This window comes from Cimex lectularius, unplaced genomic scaffold (assembly GCF_000648675.2).
Source record: "Cimex lectularius strain Harlan isolate CLEC.00 unplaced genomic scaffold, Clec_2.1 scaffold126, whole genome shotgun sequence".
Lineage (NCBI taxonomy): Eukaryota > Metazoa > Arthropoda > Insecta > Hemiptera > Cimicidae > Cimex > Cimex lectularius.
The window spans coordinates 1,154,379-1,170,694 of record NW_019392705.1 but is presented as its reverse complement, the minus strand read 5'-3'; the positions used below and the strand labels follow the sequence as shown (position 1 = coordinate 1,170,694).

At 38.4% G+C, this 16,316-nt stretch overlaps 2 protein-coding genes across 2 annotated transcripts; one reads left to right on the top strand and one right to left on the bottom strand.

Moving 5' to 3' along the window:
• The first annotated feature begins 5 nt into the window (after positions 1–5).
• On the top strand, positions 6–3,407 carry LOC106674162 (elongation factor 1-beta'). Its single transcript, XM_014406729.2, has 4 exons — positions 6–213; positions 2,546–2,789; positions 2,927–3,116; positions 3,189–3,407. The coding sequence occupies exons 1-4, from the start codon at positions 134–136 to the stop codon at positions 3,341–3,343; spliced, it is 669 nt and encodes a 222-aa protein (XP_014262215.1). The 5' UTR covers positions 6–133; the 3' UTR covers positions 3,344–3,407.
• Positions 3,408–5,905: 2,498 nt separating this feature from the next.
• LOC106674070 (histone-lysine N-methyltransferase SETMAR-like) lies at positions 5,906–6,934 on the bottom strand (the record flags this gene model as incomplete). Its single annotated transcript, XM_014406519.1, has 1 exon — positions 5,906–6,934. A coding segment is annotated over one exon (1,029 nt), but the record flags the coding sequence as incomplete, so codon positions are not given.
• Positions 6,935–16,316: the final 9,382 nt, after the last annotated feature.

Sequence of the window (16,316 nt, the reverse complement as noted above, 5' to 3'; positions counted from 1 at the left end):
AGGAGGTTACGCAATCGAGACAACCTGGGACACGGCGAAGCATAACCTCTCTTTTCGGACGAGTTCTCTTCCTCCCGAGTCTCTACCCGTGCGTGTCTCTTTTTCCCGTCCGACTCGAATTATTTTTTGAAAAATGACCGTCTCCGACCTGAAATCTGACAAAGGAGTCAAGGAGTTCGACACTTTCATCTCGGACAAAAGCTACGTCGAAGGGTACGTTATTATATTATTATAATATATTAATTTACCACTCTTTGATAGCCACGTGACCGCCTAGGCACTCAACACTTTTTTAAAATAAACTTCATTCTGCCTTGATCTAACCTGTTTCTACATTTTGTACCACAGTACACGCGATTAGATAATTTTGCTAAATATACACTAAAACATAATTTTACTGGCCGTTAATCCCATAGGGACATCTCTATGTGCCTAGACAAGTCCTACCATGGGGGGGCAATGAGGGAGGTAAATTCCCTTACCTTCCTATTCCTATCCTTTTCTTTCCTTAATTCCTTCCTTTCCCCCCTCCACTTAGGTGGAGGCTTCCTGGGTTACTGAACCCTCACCCCTCGGGTAACGGGTGAAAACAGTAGGGGGTCAACCCCTGGGTGGGCGATCAGTCTCATCTTAAAAATAATAGTGAACCATGGGTGAGGGTGATTCCAAATAGCCCCCAATTGAGGTTGGACTCATGGTGGTCGTGGTTTGGAAACAACTTGTACCTTAGCTGGGGGGTAACAGTCAACCGGAGCAGGAGGTAGAGCTACCCTTATCTACCTCTCCAGGGGGGGGGTGGCTGAAGATTGAAGCACTGGAAGCTACCAAACTCCTGGGTATGTTCCAGCATCTCTGGGCTTCCAGTAAGCCTAGCAATAGGCAGGTACAGGGCATAAACCCTTAGTCCAAAAGGACAAAGGGAAGACAGGGAAGTATGGCCGTTAACCAACATTTTGGTCTACCTACCCTCTCTGTTAGGTAGGGTTCATACCAGAGCGATGAGATGCATATCTTTAGGTCATAAGCGATATACAATAATTGTCTTGTAAGATATGCAACGCTCATGCCCATAAAAAACTTGTAGAAATTATAAAATTAGTTCATTGTACGATTACGACCTGCCGTAAGATGTATCATGGGACATGGCCTGCTTATCTTTTTCTTCAGTGGGTGGCTGGCTTGTGTCTTATCACTCTGGTATGAACCTCACTTAACGAGGTGCTGTTTATCTTACCTACCAAGGTACAGTTCACACCAGTGCGATAAGATGCACAATTTTTAGTCATAAGCATGGGAGCTGGAGTCTTCAGGATAAACCCAAAGACCGATCATACGGCAAACCTAGGTAAATAAGCTACAATTTTCCAGTTTGAACAATGCACCGAAGAAATAAAAAGGCTAGAAATACATTCCCGGGAAATATCCATCTTCTCTGACAGTTAAGCAGCATTTAAATGAAAAAATAAAGCGAGATGAAGGCACAGAGTGTTTGGCCCTGCATGGAGGTCCTGACGGAAGTCAGTGACCCTAATGACCTGACCCTGATATGGGTCCGTGGGCACACAGGGCATGGAGGCAACAAAAAGATTGGCATGTTGGTCAAAGAGGGGGGCCAACATGCAACTTGGACTCTGGGTCCGGAACCCTAGTTGCCAGGAGACTGAGTGCATATCACTCCAAAGTAGGAAGTATTCTTCGCCGCTTCTGGGTTTCACACTGGAAGGCCAGGACTGTCGGGTCATTTAGGTCTACAGATGAGAGAGATGATAGATTCATCCGTCATCAAGGCTGTACGAAACAGTAGCATTTCAGGTAATGATATTAATCTGATGACAAGTTGAAATGTTTCAATTTCATCCAGGACTGTAAGAAGAAGGCTCAAATCTCAATCAAAATAACCAATGGATCAAAATAACGATCTGGCATCCGACTCATGGACCTCTTCTTACTGCAGCTCAGAAAATGTCCAGGCTTTAGTTCGCACAGGAACATGTGAATTGGACATCAGAAGATTGGGGACGAGTTCTCTTTACAGTTGTGGTAAGAGTTGGCCTCAAATCTTCCTATGGGCGTAATTTTATATGGAGACGCTCAGGAGAAACGTATGCCCCATGCTGTATGGTTCCTCAGGTGCCATTCCACTGTGGGTCATTATGTGCTGGGTTTCCTCTCGTGTCCTCTCTGGGGTCTGCATGCCAGTGCTTGTCTGCCCTCACCAGCCGGCCCCTCTCTTCTCGAGTGCCTTGGTGGGCTTACCTCGCTGTCCTGTCCTCTGCTTCTTTACTGTCCAGGCATCACCAGCTTTCTGGTGGGCTCCTCAATTTCAAGCCCCCCCCTTTGCCCATGTTGTGAAATTTCTTTTTTATCATCTGTCTCATTGTCTCATTAAAATTAGTTGCTGTCTGTTAAAATAATCTTATTTGCTTGGTTATCAGTGCCAAACATACCAGTGATTATCTCATTGATGATAAACTCAAATCCAGTCTTAGTTAATCGTCCAGTTAGTTAAGGGACATAGTTAATATTTATAGTTGATTGTTTCTAGGTATGAAGCTTCACAGGCAGATCTTGCTGTTTTCGCTCAATTCAGCAAAGCGCCTCTCGATAACACTCCACATGCCAAGAGATGGTACAACCACATGAAATCATACTCCGAAGCAGAGAAAAAGAATCTTCCTGGTCAAAACAAGCTTCCATCTGGTTTTTCATCTAGCGGAGCTGCTCCTGCTAAGGCAAAGGATGACGACGATGATGATGATGTCGATCTCTTTGGATCTGACGATGAAGAGGTATCATTTTAATAAACATAGTAGTGAATAAAAATTTTTCCCCCAATTTTATTTTATAGTGCAACATTAAATTTATTTACTTATTTTTGAATAAAAAAAACAGTTAGCTATTTTATGGAGAATTTAATTTCTTGAAGGACGCAGAAGCAGCACGAGTTAGGGAAGAGAGACTGAAGGCTTATAACGAGAAGAAATCAAAGAAGCCGGCACTAATCGCCAAATCCAGCATCGTCCTCGAAGTCAAGCCTTGGGACGATGAAACCGACATGAAAGAAATGGAAAGGAACGTCAGGACAGTAGAGAAAGAAGGCCTCGTCTGGGGTGCATGTAAGCCGTTTTCCCCCCTTAAGTAGTTTGATTGTTTCTATTTAAATCTAATATGCTCGTTTTGTCCGTCAGCGAAACTCGTTCCAGTAGGTTATGGGATCAACAAACTACAAATCATGTGTGTCATCGAGGACGATAAAGTCTCAGTTGACGACTTAGTCGAGACAATCCAGGAGTTTGAAGATTTCGTTCAGTCTGTTGATATCGCAGCATTCAACAAAATCTAAGCTGCTTTTGAACTGAACCTAATATGATATTTGTTTATTTTTGTGATTAATTAAATAATAAAAAGTAATCTTTTTTTTCATTTACCTGTTTAGTAATAATGAATTTTCAAATCGTCCAAATTATATTCGGATACAATAGTTTCTTCTTTTGCCTATGATAACTAATTACATTAAAATTCTCAAAGTTCATAAGCGGACACCACTTGTAATGGATTTGGTCCACTTATTAGAAGGATGGAGAATATTTTTTATATTTCTCATGAACTTGTATCATTTGGACCTTTTTGTAACAGAAAACAGCATTCATCTATGAATTGGTTGTCACAATCACAATGAAAACTGACACGTAAGTACATTCTAATAAACAGACACTATAGATTTCTTAGAAGTCTTGTTACATACAGGCAGCAGAAAGAAAAACAACTCGGAATTACACAAAAGGCCTAATTCCTAGGCATTGTTCACATGAAAGTAGGCAGAAGAGAATAAACCGTTCGGAGAGACTTGACAGCGACTCACTGCCATCTCCCCAATTCTCTACGGATCCTCGGTGGTTATCAAAGAGGTAAATCGGTAAAACCACTCCTTCACTTCAAAATAGAAGAACTGGAAGAAAACCGAATGGAAGTCAGCCCTCAGTACAGTAAAACCAATTTAAACCGAAATCCAGGTTAACTGAAGTAATTTAAGAAAAAATGGTATTGCAAAATGTAGCTGATAATTACTGTATTGTGATATCGACTATTTAACCTTCATTCTAATAATTAAATCTAAACTAAATGAATACAGTTGTAAAGTGCTAAACTGCAAGATGAAGCTAGTTAATCATGAAAAAATTAATGAACTTCTCTGGTTTACATCTCAGCTACAGTACTTCATATTTGTTTGTAAATTACTTGGATCATTCGGTTTTAATTAGATGTTTTATTACGGCCTCCATGGTTTAAAAATTACATTATCCGAAACAGCCCTTCAGTTCAGTTAAAAAGGGTTCTATTCCAAATGCGAGAAAAAGTTTTGTCTTAAGAATATTGAAGAAAGGAGTTGTTGAATCACTTATGCTGTTTTTCTTCAACATGGACTAAGCTCGATTTTTTAGCAGGGTGAACTTTCTATAAGTGCTGATGCAAGTCATCATCCATTGTTCTAGCCTTCTAGCTAAGTGTTTTCTTCAAAAACCATCTTAGATTTCAATTAGGCACATATGTCTTTTTCTCTGTATACGCCTGAAGCTATGGATTGCTGTGGAGAATGGTCGGAATTTTGGGACAATGAACCGTCTGGGTCTATGACATTTTTATGGAAAAATTAAAATGACAAAGTTATAATAAGATGGAAGCCAACGCTCTCTGAACCATCTACTCTGTCTGGTTAACTTTGTCATCTTAATTTTTCCAGAAAATAGTCATAAACCAAGACGAGGGTTTATTGTCCCAAAATTCTGACATTGGTGGCTTCACTGAAATCACTCTCTCTTGCCAGAAATCTTGGATTTTTAACGATTATCATGGACGGTTCACATCATCCGTATTATTGATCTTGATAACTTGAAAACCCTGGATTCCAATTATATTTTAAATAAAAGAGGTACGTAAAAATTTAAAATATTAACTAATGAACACCATAGAAAAACTTATAAACTCTAATGCTTGAGACTTTTATACTTTTTTTTAGCACTGTGAAACTACATTGGTCATCACCGACCTTCTCTTTCTTCACTTTTCTTTTCCTATCCACGTCATTTTAATCCTGCTATTTTTTTTTCCTGTTTTCCACTAATTAGGTCAGTAACCGACTATATCATTTCTTTATCCTATTGCTAGCTACTCTGTACCTCAGGGCCTCTTCGAATGTGGGTAAAATAACAAAAATACATAAAAACCTAATTGAGGATTCATGTGAATTTCTGCCAGCAACCTTCAACTCTCTCATACTACCCATTCACGCTAATAAATACATTCACTCTCACTTCAAAATAAAACAGCCCTGTTTCCTGTAAGAATCGGAACAGGGTACCCAGACCCTGCTCAAGTACAATTTTCATATTGGTTAGCATTCCTACACGCTCTCTGTATGGAGCCAAGGCACTGTTCAATTAAAATGAGACACATTGAGTCTGCTGGACACAGGGCTTTTGCCCAAAATTAAGCGTCCTTGTGTCATCCTCGCATGGCCTATCCTTAATCGGGTGAGGATGAACCCTTTTCTTCCATGCTGTTTTGGTCTGTAAAACGCGTCCAAACTACAAAAAAAATGTTTTATTAAATAACTTGTTAACGAACCCGCACGACTGCTCGGTCTTGCATGGAACATTCGTCACGCCGCGTTTCCAATGGCCAGGCAGGGGAAAAAATTATAGGTTTTTAGTTGGTCCAATTAATCAAAATAATAACTTAAATTATTTTGCAAGGTATGGTTGAGTTGAAGAATTAGTGTCTCAGATAGGAGCTCCGGATGTCGTGGGTTCGAGGCCCATTCCTACTATTGGGTTGTCCGGAAAATAATGCAGGATTTTGGTATTAAACAAAAAAAAAGAAACTAGTTACTTTAAAGCAATGTTCTTTAATCAAAATAATTTCCCATACTCTCAATACATTTCTCCCAACGTGTTGGTAACTTATTAATTCCGTCTGAGTAGAATTCAGAATTTTTAGAATTGATAAAGTCAATAAATGCATTTTCCAGTTCCGTTTGATTTTTGAATATTATGTGTTGTAAGTAGTGGTCCAGGTGTCTAAAAAAATGGTAGTCAGTAGGCGAGAGGTCCGGAGAGTAGGGTGGGTGAGGCAAAGTTTCATAGCCAAGCTCCAATAATTTTTGTGACGTTACACGTGACACATGTGGTCGAGCGTTGTCATGCAACAAAATGGGCCCTTTCCGATTGACCAAAGAGGGCTTCATTACTGCCAATTTCTGATGCATGGTATTAATTTGGTTACAGTATGATTCAGCATTGATGGTTTCGCCAGGATTTAAGAAGCTGTAGTGTATTAAACCAAATGAAGCCCACCATACCGTAACCATTACCTTTTTTTGATGAGTTGGGGGCTTTGGAAAATGTATTGGAGCTTCTCCTTTGTCGAGCCACTGTCCAGAACGTCTAGTGTTATCGTAGAGAATCCACTTTTCGTCACATGTAACAATTCTGGCCAGAAATGGGTCATTTTTGTTTCGACAAAGAAGTGATGCACAAACATCAAAGCGCTGATTTTTTTGGCGATCGTTTAATGAGTGTGGAACCCAATTTTCGAGTTTTTTCACTTTTCCAATCGCCTTGAGGTGGTCAGCGACGGTCGTTTTACTGACTTTGAGTTGCTCTGCAAGTTCTCGAACAGTTGTTTTGGGGTTTTCTTCCACCACTGATCGCAGAACATCATCATTAAGAGAGGAAGGCCTTCCACGACCTTCTTCATCTTCAAGGCTGAAATCTCCCTCCCGAAATTTTTTAAACCACCTTTGCACAGTGCACTCATTAACACAACCCTCGCCCCAGACTTGGTTAATGTTTCTAGCCGTTTGGGCTCCGCTTCGGCCGAGTTTAAACTCGTAAAAGAAAATCGTACGAAATTCTCGCTTTGACATTATAAGGATGACTGAATTATTTCCAAGTAGCGGAATGCTACAGAGGTAAACAAACAATATCATTTGGAAGAGGATTAATAAGTGTTGACATTCATACAAATGAGTAATCCTGTAAACGTAAACAGAATATTTTATATAGATTTTTTTTAATGAAAACTTAAAATCCTGCATTATTTTCCGGACAACCCAATACCAATTTTTCAACTCAATCAAGCTTTACATAATATTTAAAAAAATATATTCTTCATGAATTGTGAGATTTCCTCTTGTTTGGGGTTTGATGAACCTGAACATCTCGGTCTTTTCCGAACATTTCACTGTGTCAAACGCGCGTTTCTCGCCATCTTCAGTGATTTTTGATTATTCAGAAATCGTGAGATGCGGTCTGGCGTGATGTAGGTTTAGAAAAACATTTTCTTTATTGTGCCAACGTTTCGACCTTTATTGTTATTATTATAGTGGTTTTGGAGTTATTTTTCCTAGTTTAATGGCTTTTATTCCGTTAGGGAAATTGTGGTTTGGTTGTTTCCGATCATTTTGGTCGCGTTATACGATTTTTGCCCTTACAGACCAAAAGTTCAAACGTTTCATATAAGATTTTTCATAAAAGTTGTCAAATATGAATATAAAAGTTTACTTGTCTTTTTAAAAAAAATTGTAGATGCTGATGACAGGTATACGTTCCCGAAACGTCGAATAAATGTTAATAAGTGACTTTTTTTTCATAAAAAACAACCAAAACAAACATGTAAGAGGATCTTCTATGCAATCGACCAGCCTTTTTAATAGTTACTTAGGATTATGGTCAGAAATTTTTTTTCATTTTTGCACCAACGCGAGCTTCGACGATATTCGTCTTCTTCGGTGTTTCAAACATTTTGCTGTGTCAGAAGCGCGTTTCTCGTCATCTTCAGTGGTTTTTGAGTTATTTTTCATAGACAAACTGAATTTATTACGTTAGTGAAATAGTGGTTCTATCTGATCATTTTAGTCGCCAACATACGCTTTTTGGCCTGACAGATCAAAATATAAATACACCCGTTTCACATAAAAGTGGTTAAAAATGAATATCTATGTTATACTTGTCTTTTAAAAAAAAGTATCACTGATGATGGGTGTAAGTTCCCGAAACGTCAAAAAATGTTCATAAGTGATATTTTTTTTCATAAAAAACGAACAAACGTGTAATACGATCTTCTATACAATCAACCAGACTTTCTAAAAGTTACATGGGATTAGGATTATGGCCAGAAAAAATTTCTCATTTTTGCACCAACGCCGAGCTTTCGTCGACATATTTCGTCTTCTTCAACATTCTTGCATTAATTTGCACACATATACATAGGTATATCACATATGCTTGACAATTTACTACTTAGTCAAAATATCAAATTATTAAACGGGTTTGTCAAATAATAACAAAACTCCTTGAAACTATACTTTTGGGTTGAAGCAATTTAATGCAGATTTTCCTTTTCGCTTTACTTTTAATGCCAAATATGTAAACAAAACTAATCCATTGTGCTAAGAGGAATGCAATTTAAAGCCTGTTTATCTAGCTTTATTTCCCTTATAATCATTTTAAAAACATTTAAGTCAGTCTGTTCAGTGCCTTCAAACAAAATGATGTCTAACAGCGATTTTGGGAAAATTTATTTCTATGGATTTAAACTTGGGCGAAGTGCAGCGCGAACCGCTCGAAACGTTAATGAAATTTGGGGGCAAAGAGCCATAAATGAATCCACAGTGCGGTGTTGGTTTCATAAATTCCGTAATGGAGATTCTCACGAGCAAAGAATGCGATGGCCGTCCTTCTGCTATTGACGACGAGTTAAAGGCTATAGTTGAAGCTGACCCCACAAAAACTACTCGAGAAACAGCGGAAGAACTTGGTGTCGACCAATCCAAAGTTCGCTATCTGGAAGCTATCGGGAAAGCAAAGAAACTCGACGAGTGGGTTCCAAATGGGCTGAACCTCCAAAAGGATCGCAGGTATGAAATCTGTTCAATGCTTTTCTCAACAAAAGTGAAAAACCAGGACACTTCTCACAGCCAAGCTTACATAAAAAAACATTATGGTAACTGTCTGGTGGTCATCTGCAGGACATTTATTACAGCTTTCTCAATCCGGGTGAAACCACTGCTGAAAAGTACTGTAATGAAATTAATGAGCCGAAAACTGCGACATTTATGACCAGCATTAATACGACAACGCACGCCCACACGTCGCACAGCCGACTCTGGCCCACTTCATGAGTTAGGAGGCTTTACCACATCCACCAGATCTTTCTCGAACAGATCACTTTTTTAAACATCTCAACAATTTTTTGTGGGAGAAAAGGTTCAGCAGGTAGAATGACATTGAAAAGGCATTTCGGGATTTCGTCGATTCCTGATACGCTAGTTTCTACTCTTCTGGGATTGATGCATTGGTTGTGCCTTGGCAAAAATGTACAGATAGTAATGGAACTTATTTCCATTAAACATATTTTGTTGAAGTTAAATTGTACCTTGTTTTCACTGAACATCAAAACCTTCCATTAATTTTGCATCAACCCAATATTTAACAATACAAATAGGAAACTTAACTATAAAAAATATAAATAATAAAACAACTACACAACAGGTATTTATACATTACATGGGCGATGTCTTATTTGAGGTTTTCCTTTTGTGGTTGTTTTTACACATTGCCACACGAATTTACCTCTTTGTCTCACTAATACTAATTTTTCAACACGGCCTGTTTTTTATATAAATAAATACATAAATAATTGTTTATATTTTGTTCTCATTATTTTAAATCTAATGAGAATTGATATGATTTATTTGGGGAAAAGGGTTTATAGTCTAAAATTCGACTATAAATAACACTTAGTTAACTAATGCCCATGCGATATATTTTTTATAGTCAGCATCTGTGCCTATGTGTTTGTATGAAAATTAATGTAAGAATCTGAAGACCCTGAAGAAGACGAAATATATCGACGAAAGCTCGGCGTTGGTGCAAAAACAAGGAATTTTTTCTGACCATAATCCTAATCCTATGTAACTATTAGAAAGGTCGATTGCATAGAAAATCCTTAATACATTTTTTTAATGAAAAAAATTCGACACTTATTAGCATTTATTCGACGTTTCGGGAATTTACACCCATCATCAGTTCTACAATAAAAAAAAAAAGACATAAGTATAACGTTGATATTCATATTTAACAACTTTTATGGGAAACGTTTGAAATTTTGATCTGCCAGGCCAAAAAGCGTACACGGGCGACCAAAATGATCGGAAACAACCAAACAACAATTTCACTAACGTAATAAAATCAATTCGTCCACGAAAAATAACTCAAAATATTTGGAACCCTGAAGAAGGCGAAGTATATCGTCGAAAGCTCGGCGTTGGTGCAAAAATAAGGAATTTTTTCTGACCACGACCCTAATCCTAAATAACTATTAGAAAGGCTGGTCGATTACATAGAAAATCCTTAATACGTTTTTTAAAATGAAAAATATGTCACTTATTAGCATTTATTCGACGTTTCGGAAATTTACACCCATCATCAGTTCTACAATTAAAAATAAAAATACATAAGTATAACATTGATATTTATATTTAACAACTTTTATGTGATACGGCTTTATTTGTATTTTGGTCTGTCAGGTCAAAAAGCGTACACAGGCGACCAAAATGATCGGAAACAACCAAACAGAAATTTCACTAACGTAATAAAATCAGTTTGTTTATGAAAAATAACTTAAAAAAACCACTGAAGATGGCGAGAAACACATATCTGACACAGCAGGGTGTTTGCAATCCTGAAGAAGACGAAACATATCGTCGAAGCTCGCGTTGATGGAAAAAATAAGGAATTTTTTCTGACCCTAATTCTACGTAACTTAAAAAGGCTGATCGATTGCATAGAAGATCCTATTACATGTTTGTTTTGGTTGTTTTTTATGAAAAAAAGGCACTTATTAACATTTATTCGACGTTTCGGGGGCTTATACCTCTCATCAGTATCTACAATTTTTTTAAAAAGGCAAGTAAACTTTGATATTCATATTTAACAACTTTTATGAAAACGTGTGGTGATTAGTGATCGTTAGTCGATAATTATTCAGGAATCGTGAGATGCGGTCTGGTGTGATGTAGGTTTCAGAAAAACATTTTATTTATCGTGCCAACGTTTCGACGTTTATTGAGATCATCTTCAGGGTCTGGGATTTACAAACATTGTTTAAATTTAACAAATACATGTGGGATCCTACATGTATTTGCTAAATTTAAACAATGTTTGTAAATCCCAGGCCCTGAAGATGATCTCAATAAAGATCGAAACGTTGGCACGATAAATAAAATGTTTTTCTGAAACCTACATCACACCAGACCGCATCTCAAAATATCTGAATAATTTTTATGAAAACTTTTATATGAAATATTTGAACTTTTGGTGGTAAGACCAAAAATCGTATAAAGCGACCAAAATGATCGGAAACAACCAAACCACAATTTCACTGACGTAATAAAATCAGTTTATCTATGAACAATAACTTCAAAACCACTGAAGATGGCGAGAAACATGCGTCTGACAGCAAAATGTTTGGAACTCTGAAGGCGAAATATACCGTCGAAAGCTCGGCGTTGTTGGGAAAATAAGGAATTTTTTCTTACGACAACCCTAAACCCAAGTAACTAAAAAACACGTGAAAACGTTTTCAAACAAAAACTCAAAAATTTAAATTAGACATATTAATCTTAAAAATTCCAATGTTAAAATAACATAAATAAAGCATTTATATAAAAAAATAAATAAATTTGTATTTATTTATATTGTATTTCGTTATGTTTGCCAAATTATCTGTGGGATATAACCTGGCAGCAATTAAAAGTCGAGCTCTAAAACGGTGCACTTTCTGGCTTCAACTATATTATAGTTATTTTTTCAAAATTGGGTAGTTTTGTTTAAGTATTGGGGTTTTATCTCGTGTTAAGTTCAGTGGTCTAGTTTGAGGAAGGCGGGGTTGGAGAGATAGGAGGTCAGTGGGGCGATGAGAATTGACGGTGTCCCTCTGGAACACGAAAAAAATGTTAATCCTGGAGAAAAATTGGCCGGAATGTGAGCAGGTGGAGCACTCTTTAGGCAGGCAATTTCCCCTCCCAAACAAATAAAACCGGGGTTATAAGTTCCTATTTTTTTTATTTTGTTTTTTTATTTTTTTTACCGGGCCGACAGCTCTCCGTTGTGAATTTCACGGTTGTCCGTCGTCGGCACGCCGTCGGGGCGACGTCCAGCACTCGTGGCATTCGCCCTCCTCGTCCCGTTTCTCAGGATTGGTGAGTCTTTTTATATTTCCATTGGATCTCGGATACTTACAACGGGGGTGAGGTTATAAACGGGGAAAACACTTTCACACGTACTTTTACACGAGCCGAAAATGCTTTTCCGGAGGATTGGAAACGCACGATGGGATTAACTTAGGCCCAAACGCAACCCCTTAAATCGTTTGCCTGTCGAAACGTTCTCTAATTAACGCTCACTGACAATGACGAGGAACTGCGAATCCCGTTCGGCCGCATCCCCAGGATCATCAGAGTCCTACCATCCGACAACCTTTGAAGAACTGCACACTCTTTATTTTTGAACTATCATTCAAATTGATTCAAAAATATCCAAAAGCGTCTATTATCCGCGCTAATTACGATGGAAAGGCACAACGTTTAAACCGCTTTAATAACACCTCATGGATTTTCCAGTTGGCGACAATACATCATGAGAACACTATCCATAAATGCTTTTCCACAAGACCCGGCGATCAGACGTAAACACAGAAACTTAGATAAGCTAGAGAAAAAAAATCAATAGGTTGATAAACACGATAGAGCTAAATTGTAAGAGAAAGCAAGCTGCCGTGCTGTCTGTCGAAGAGGGAGGTTACTCGAGGTTACGTCGTTCCAACACGTGCTAAAACAATATGTAAATGAAGCCGGCTCCCATTGGTTAATTTGCATTAAGGAGTAATTGCGAGCTTCAGCCGGTTAGTACGTAATCAAGGCAAGAGAGTGCTCCGGTCCAGGGATGCTGTATTGATCCGTCCCGGTTCGGCCGTGAACCAACAGATGCCAGGTGAATGTCCCCGCGGATCGTAAAACGCTTCTATCTTGAATTATCTGTCAAAAGTTATAACTGCCCATTGTTTCTGACAATAAAGCTTCAATCTAGTCGTCGGTGATGGTCATTAGATGCTGCAGGTCGCACTGGACCGTTTAAATCTATGATACGGCTTTGCAACATATGGTGTCATGGTGTTCCCACTTACCGACAGATAGCATCAACGTTAATTTTTCGACGGTTTAATGCAAGACGCGAGAAAGGTCTATTTGGTACTAGATATTGTGGTATGAGGTGATGAACCTTGGTCGTTTTCGATCATTTTGGTCAACCCATCCTCTTTCCGTCTGACCGAGAATAGGCTGACCAAAATGTTGTAAATGACCAACCTGCTGGTTCATCACCCCTTAGACCTCAAGAGGAAATCTTAAAAAACCTAATAAACAACTTCTTTCTCTCGTCTTACATTAAGCATTGCAGATCTCTGAAAAAATCAACATGAACGGTACCTGGGAACACCATACCATATGCCAAATAACTGGCGTTTCTGACAGAATTAGTTACAGTTATTAACAAGTGTGAGATTTTGCTTTGTGATCTGTGGGTCGATGAACCAATAGGTTGGTCGTTACAGATCATTTTGCTATCCTTATCCTGGTTTTGGTCTGTCAGAGGCGGATCGCCTTTTAACCGTTTTCTGGGCTGGGTTTTTCCTTATAACTATACAATTTCAAATTTGATGACATTAAAGTTGTTAAATTTCCCCATCTTCTGTGGTTGGTCATGGGATATAAGCAAGGTGAGACCCTCCACAGAAGATACCAAAGTGCCGAAACAGTGCTGACAGACCAGAACCAAAACTGTAGTTGCTGTTGCATGAATTTCCTTGAAAAAATGACATCCATGTCAATTGTGTCATTTCTCGATATAGAAGTGTGCAAGGTGAGACCATCCACAAAAAATACCAATGTGCCGAAACGGATCTGACTGGAGTTATTATTGCATGAAACTTGATGAATTTTCTCCGTGATGCCTACGGGTTGATGGGCATTTATAGAAGAGAGCTCTTCACTGTGCTTTATTCCTCGTCTGACCTACAATTACCTTCATATTCTGCTATAGCTGTTCTCCCAAAACTGCAAATAATTTCAGCTTTGATTTATTTCTTTTCTTAAAAGACGTTAGTGGTTTGTTGTAAAACAGTGTGGAATCAAGAAGAATAAAATAAACAAGACCTGGCCAGCACGATTATGATCATCTACGTCGCATCGATTTTGGGGACTACAGAAAAAAATCAAGCTTGTGCGAGTTGTCGTGAGATTTCGCCTTTGTTCGAACAATCACCAGTTCGACGTCGATGTTATTGTGAGCTATGGTATTTGAGAAGTCGAAAGAGAAGAAAGCAATGGCTGCATCCATATGAATGTGAGACAGTCCGTCCTAGTTACACAAGAGCTGATTGGTGCATCCTTTTTTGTTATTCTTACCTAAACTGCCATTCTTCATTTAATTACCTTAGCACAAACTTAGGAAAACTGACAATCATACATCTAATTGATGTCGTGTACTTACGAGATATTGCGAGATGTCCTCTTGGGGTTTGCTTAGTAATGAACTCGTACTGGTCTCTTGAAGAGAGATGGTACAGAATTCTGTAAGTCAATCACTACCATACTAGCTACTTCATTACCGGTTGGTACGAACAATCAACCATTCCTCGACTATATTGTTGATGACGAAACTTCCTTCTTTGCCATATTTGTTGGCATTACCCGAAAAACGTGTTTTTCAATTTTCGGCTTAGTACATAGAGGAAAAAGTACGGAATGCACGAAAATTGTTGGAACCTAGGAGTTTTTATTTCAATGATACCTGTTGTGCTTGATGTGGGATCTGAGAATTTCTGAGCGTTTCAAGCTGTTCTTCAGAGTTACTTTTAACAACCACCCGTTACAACATTGGAGAACGAAACATGGATTTTTATAAAAAACTCACCACTTTTTTGATTTTCCATCTTCCTAGCAGTGATGAAAGAGACCAGGTGGTGTCTCCTTATCTTAAGATAGAAGTTGCGATCGCAAAGGTGTGAACTTATTTTAATGTTCATTCACGCTTGGGTCGACGCGTACCTTATAAACCAATCGTAAATCGCACATGTCCTGTGTGTCTCATTGCTCTAGTTTAAGAGCTTGTTTTATTTGTAAAATACAATTATCACCATAACCGATTTCATCTTGACTCGACAGATGTCGGAGCCATGATGATTGTACAAATCCGGTAGATGGCAGATAAAGTGACTCTAGCCTGCTCTTCTAACATCGCTTTCTTCAGCGGTCTGTCGTAGGGCAATGAATACATCAACAAAATAAGAAAAAAAAAGTTAAGAAAAAAAAAACTAAAGTCAAAAATTGAAATAAAGCAGACCATATTATTCCTGACCACCAAGGCTTCACTAATCCACCAAATTCCCTTAGCCTTAGGACCTGTATGTAGGCCTAGAACCTATATTGGAATAACAAGGACATACAGGGGGGCGTCGGTGGCCGCAGCGGTTTAGGCGTTGACTCAGCGCTCATCACTGTAAGGTAAAGGTCCCGGGTTCGAATCCAGCGGCCCTGAATTCGAACCCGACATACTTATAAATGGGCTTTTTTTCAAAAACACCGGCACCCTGAGGGTTTGTATGACCTCTGCTGTTGCGAACCCTCGTAAAAAAAGAAGAAAAAAAAGGACATACAAAATCCTCCATCTCAGAATGGGTTCATAAAAACCGAGAAGGGGACGAACTCCAGAGGTGCCAGACATATTTATGATTAAAAAATCATCAAAATTGGACACGTTGCAACAGCTAGGGAGGGTAAAACTCAGGGTGATAGGTGACAACAGGTATGTTCAATTATGACCTAATTTGTAAGTTATGGAATGAAGATAAAGAAACTGCCACCTATATTATCTTAGCATACGAAGCAAAAGTTAGACATAACCAGGCATATCAAGAAGACCCCAAGAAAAGAATTGCAGCAGTGACAGTCAATGATCTAATTATACTTAAAATAAAGTCTAGGAAAAATACAATAAAAACAGAAAATTGGAGTGCTTGGGAAGTCAAAAACCACTGCTCTCAGACGTTCCATGGCGTATGGTTTATTATTGAAACGCGAATCCTTTCTTTCTAATACATACTTTCTCATTCTAAAATTGTACTTTTTGATTAACTTAACTTTTTCATCTCTGGTGTTCATTCAAGGAAGCACACTATGTACGATACTTTTCAGCATA